Raw genomic sequence first — 5,553 nt, 5'->3', positions numbered from 1 at the left:
CCACTCGGTTCTGAATAGGTTCTTCAGTGCTGGTTTATAAACAGAGAAAGTCAAGTGAGCGGTTCTCTGGTTCTGCGGTTCTCCCGCTGGTAAAACAGTGAGAGCGTTTCAGTGAGAGTTTTATAAAGGGTCAGATATTATGGTCTGTTTTCAGGTTCCACTGTATAATAGCTCCACACTGCAGAACCTCAACTCCTCTATTTACCTCCTGAGAACGTCCACACTGCTGCTGCTGCAGCCGGCTGGGCCCTGATGTCCATTAATGAGGTCTTAAACACACCAGATGGCGCTCTGACCACTGCGGCTTAAACAAAGACTCAGAACTCGGATTAAGATAGCCAGTACCCGATCCAATAAGATGCTCCTGGATCGGGCCTGATCCTCAAGCAGTACTACATAGAACACACAGCAGCGGTCGGGCACGTCCACAACCAACCTGTAGACCAATCATCTCCTGAGGAGAGCACTCACCATGTCGTCCAGAGCGTAGCGCAGCAGTCCATGTTCATACAGGAGGAAGAACCGCCTCTGCCATTTCTGCAAGAAACACACAGTCGGTCAGTGCAAGTGTGTGAATGTGAACGTGTGTGTGTGTGTGTGTGTGTTACTGCGCTCGGTTTTACTGGGTTTCTTCAGGGCAGTGATGGTTTATCCACAGATTCCCACAAACACACGAGCAAACCCTCGCAGCCCAGCCGGAATTCTTCACGTTAGCTTATCTAAGGAAAAGCTTTAAGGATCTTAAAGCCCCAGAAAACTTCTGCTGCTCCAGTGGTCTCGGTTCAGCCCCAAACGAACCCTGGAGCAGATTGTTTGTGGGGAGAACTTGATCAGTGGAAGATCCTTGAGGAACCTTTGGAGGAACCTTTTAAGGTGCTTTAATGAACCTTTTTCTTCTAAAAACCTTTTCTTGAAGGTTCCCCAAAGCACCTTAAGAGGTTCCTCCAAAGGTTCCTCAAGGATCTTACACGTTTACCAGAGTACCAGGTGTTCTCCTCAGGTCTGAGCTAAGCGGCTCCAGTATCCAGGTGTTCGCCAGGTCTACTGCCCAGATCCTCACTGCTGCTCTGAGCAGGTGCTTCTCTGCTGCTCCCTGGTCAACTGCACAGAGACGATCTTGCTCCGCCCCCTGACAGGTCTGACCAATCAGCAGAAGAATCTTCTCACCTGGTTTATTGTGACACATTTTAGTGAGTTTAGACTCCTGAACTGATTCAGACCCGAGTGAGTCAGCTACAGGTGAGGACTTCACCACACCTCTCTACCTGTGTGTGTTCACAGCAAACAGCCTCAGTACTGACCGCGACACTGACCGCTACACTGACCGCTACACACCAACGCCAACACTGCTGATATCCGCTGGAGCCGGGGTGGTGCGGTTGGGGGGAGGGGGGGTCTGTTTGTTTGTGCTGGAATTTCCTCCTGACATTCGTCAATTTTTGATTTCCGTCTTCTGCCACTTTTCCCTCGACTCCCACACACACACACACACACACACACACACTCCCTAGCATCCCCCTGCTCCCTGTTCTCAGGACCTGAAACTGGAAGCATGACTCAGCGGCTTAGCCACCCCCTTACCTCCCACACACACACACACACACACACACACACACACACACACACAAACACACACACTCTCTCTCTCTCTCTCTCTCTCACTGTCATATACACTCGCTCACAATCTCTAACACACACTCTCGCTCTCCTTATCCCCCCCTCTCTCTCTCGCGCTCTCTCCAGCCCACTCAGCATTATATATAGAACCGTCTTTTACATTCCAGCCCCCAAACGCAGAACCACCACCACCACCACCTCCACCCGCTTAACCCTCCATACACACACTAACAGCTGCAGCTCACACAGCCCGCGCTAAGCTAGCACTGTGATTTAATTTAGGCAGTGTGATCAAAAGTGATCATTTACAATACTGGTGCTTATTATTATTGTTGTTATTATAATTGTTAATATTAATATTACTATTGTTATTATTAATATTCATGTTATTATTGTAAATATTAATATTAGTTGTTATTGTTATAATTTATTTGTTTTATTATTAATTAGTATTATTGTTTTTGTTGTTGTTATTTAATATTATTCTTGTTATATATTATGATAGTATAGTTATTTGATATTCCTGTTATTTAATATTATACTTATGTACTTTGTATTATTATTATTATGTACTTATATATGTACTAATATTAGTGTTATTTAATATTGTTGTTGTTATTTAATGTTATTATTATGTAAAATTATTATTATAGAACCAATAAATTCCAGCCTTTAGTGTAAGTACGGTCATTAGGGATAATTCCTCATTAATTCCTCTAAAGTAATTGACTACTCTGATCGGGTCGTAGTGACCCGGGTCGAGCCCTTCTCCCAGCTCATTTTACTGGAGGAGAGGCTGATCTGGTACAAATCCAGCAGAGAGTCTAGACTGAGACCAGCGGAGCAGAGCGAGTCTAGACTGAGACCAGCGGAGCAGAGCGAGTCTAGACTGAGACCAGAGAAGCAGAGCGAGTCTAGACTGTGACCAGCAGAGCGAGTCTAGACTGAGACCAGCGGAGTGAGTCTAGACTGAGACCAGCGGAGCAGAGCGAGTCTAGACTGAGACCAGCGGAGCAGAGCGAGTCTAGACTGAGACCAGAGAAGCAGAGCGAGTCTAGACTGAGACCAGCGGAGTGAGTCTAGACTGAGACCAGCGGAGCAGAGCGAGTCTAGACTGAGACCAGCGGAGCAGAGCGAGTCTAGACTGAGACCAGAAGAGCAGAGCGAGTCTAGACTGAGACCAGCGGAGCAGAGCGAGTCTAGACTGAGACCAGAGAAGCAGAGCGAGTCTAGACTGTGACCAGCAGAGCAGAGCGAGTCTAGACTGAGACCAGCGGAGCAGAGCGAGTCTAGACTGAGACCAGCGGAGCAGAGCGAGTCTAGACTGAGACCAGAAGAGCAGAGCGAGTCTAGACTGAGACCAGCGGAGCAGAGCGAGTCTAGACTGAGACCAGCGGAGCAGAGCGAGTCTAGACTGAGACCACCGGAGTGAGTCTAGACTGAGACCAGCGGAGCAGAGCGAGTCTAGACTGAGACCAGAAGAGCAGAGCGAGTCTAGACTGTGACCAGAAGAGCAGAGCAAGTCTAGACTGAGACCAGCAGAGCAGAGCGAGTCTAGACTGAGACCAGAAGAGCAGAGCGAGTCTAGACTGAGACCAGCGGAGCAGAGCGAGTCTAGACTGAGACCAGCGGAGTGAGTCTAGACTGAGACCAGCGGAGCAGAGCGAGTCTAGACTGAGACCAGCGGAGCAGAGCGAGTCTAGACTGAGACCAGCGGAGCAGAGCGAGTCTAGACTGAGACCAGCGGAGTGAGTCTAGACTGAGACCAGCGGAGCAGAGCGAGTCTAGACTGAGACCAGCGGAGTGAGTCTAGACTGAGACCAGCGGAGCAGAGCGAGTCTAGACTGTGACCAGCGGAGCAGAGCGAGTCTAGACTGAGACCAGCGGAGCAGAGCGAGTCTAGACTGAGACCAGCAGAGCAGAGCGACAGAACCTGTGGCTCGGATCAGAAGACTGACGGTCCGTTTCGGGCAGAAACAGGCGCAGAGTGTTGCTCATTAATATACATGAGTTAATTAACTTGTGGTCTTTGATTGGCTGTCCCTGGGGTCATGTAAAAACACTGCAGTGTTAAAAGGGAGCGGCGCTGGTCAGCAACACAGGGACTTTACGCAGTAGGCCTGAACCCCAGAACTGCAACCAGATCCTCAGGGGGTCCAAACTGGTGCACACACGGGTCAGGGATGTGTGTGAGCAGCTGAGCGGCCCGAGACACACAGGCTCTCTGATCATCTGCTCCGTTTCAGTGAGGATGAAACTCTGTTATCTGATTAGTGAGAGTGTGTGTGTGTGTGTGTGTGTGTGTGTGTGTGTAAGAGAGACCTATAATTGTGGACTCGGCGCTCAGAACGTGTTCTCCCGCTGGGCCGGAGCGGCTCATGCGCACTCGACTGCAGAACCAGGTTAACTGTGCCGTTTTGGAGAACACGAGCTGGCCGGGTCTCAAGTGTGTGTTTCACTCAAGCTCCTCAGAAAAGCTCAGCTCAGATCATCAGACTCAGCCTTCACTCTTTAAACACAGCCTCCACACACACACACACACACACACACACACACACACACACACACACACACACACACACACAGAGTAATACTCGAACTCTGTACAGTACAGATTATTTACTAACATTACAATAAACACAAACATTCCACTTGTTGAAGTGTGTGTGTGTGTGTGTTTGTGTGTGTGTGTGTGTGTGTGAGTGTGTGTGTGTGTTAGTGTGTGTGAGCTTTGCCTTCCTGCAGGAAGGCCAGTATTAAGTACTAAGACCTAGTTTATCAGTCTTATCAGTCTTCATTCAAGTAAACCAGACAATTTATGTTTATTTGGGTTTATTCTAATGTTATATAGAGTTAATTACAGGTAGACGCTCTCACTGACCACTGACTTTATGTTTATTTGGGTTTATTCTAATGTTATATAGAGTTAATTACAGGTAGACACTCTCACTGACCACTGACTTTATGTTTATTTGGGTTTATTCTAATGTTATATAGAGTTAATTACAGGTAGACGCTCTCACTAACCACTGACTTTGTTTATTTGGGTTTATTCTAATGTTATATAGCGTTAATTACAGGTAGACACTCACTGACCACTGACTTTATGTTTATTTGGGTTTATTCTAATGTTGTATAGAGTTAATTACAGGTAGACGCTCTCACTGACCACTGACTTTACGTTTATTAGGGTTTATTCTAATGTTATATAGCGTTAATTACAGGTAGACACTCACTGACCACTGACTTTATGTTTATTTGGGTTTATTCTAATGTTATATAGAGTTAATTACAGGTAGACGCTCTCCCTGACCATTGACTTTGTTTATTTGGGTTTATTCTAATGTTATATAGCGTTAATTACAGGTAGACACTCACTGACCACTGACTTTACGTTTATTTGGGTTTATTCTAATGTTATATAGAGTCAATTACAGGTAGACGCTCTCACTGACCACTGACTTTACGTTTATTAGGGTTTATTCTAATGTTATATAGAGTTAATTACAGGTAGACGCTCTCACTGACCACTGACTTTACGTTTATTAGGGTTTATTCTAATGTTATATAGAGTTAATTACAGGTAGACGCTCTCACTGACCACTGACTTTACGTTTATTAGGGTTTATTCTAATGTTATATAGAGTTAATTACAGGTAGACGCTCTCACTGACCACTGACTTTATGTTTATTTGGGTTTATTCTAATGTTATATAGAGTTAATTACAGGTAGACGCTCTCACTGACCACTGACTTTACGTTTATTTGGGTTTATTCTAATGTTATATAGCGTTAATTACAGGTAGACACTCTCACTGACCACTGACTTTACGTTTATTTGGGTTTATTCTAATGTTATATAGAGTTAATTACAGGTAGACACTCTCACTGACCACTGACTTTGTTTATTTGGGTTTATTCTAATGTTATATAGAG

The 5,553-nt window shown here is 45.7% G+C and overlaps 1 protein-coding gene across 1 annotated transcript in view; it reads right to left on the bottom strand.

The window, feature by feature from the left end:
• Positions 1-447: 447 nt before the first annotated feature.
• Positions 448-5,553, bottom strand: part of LOC140555792 (myosin phosphatase Rho-interacting protein-like) — a 13,515-nt gene continuing 8,409 nt past the window's right edge. Inside the window, exon 3 of the mRNA XM_072679107.1 lies at positions 448-537. Within this exon, the coding sequence (XP_072535208.1) occupies positions 448-537 (90 nt within the window). The remainder of the gene's footprint in view (positions 538-5,553) is intronic.

The sequence above is a fragment of the Salminus brasiliensis genome, chromosome 5 (assembly GCF_030463535.1).
Source record: "Salminus brasiliensis chromosome 5, fSalBra1.hap2, whole genome shotgun sequence".
NCBI lineage: Eukaryota > Metazoa > Chordata > Actinopteri > Characiformes > Bryconidae > Salminus > Salminus brasiliensis.
Note: the sequence above shows the minus strand (reverse complement) of the source record. Positions and strands in the feature narration are given on the sequence as shown.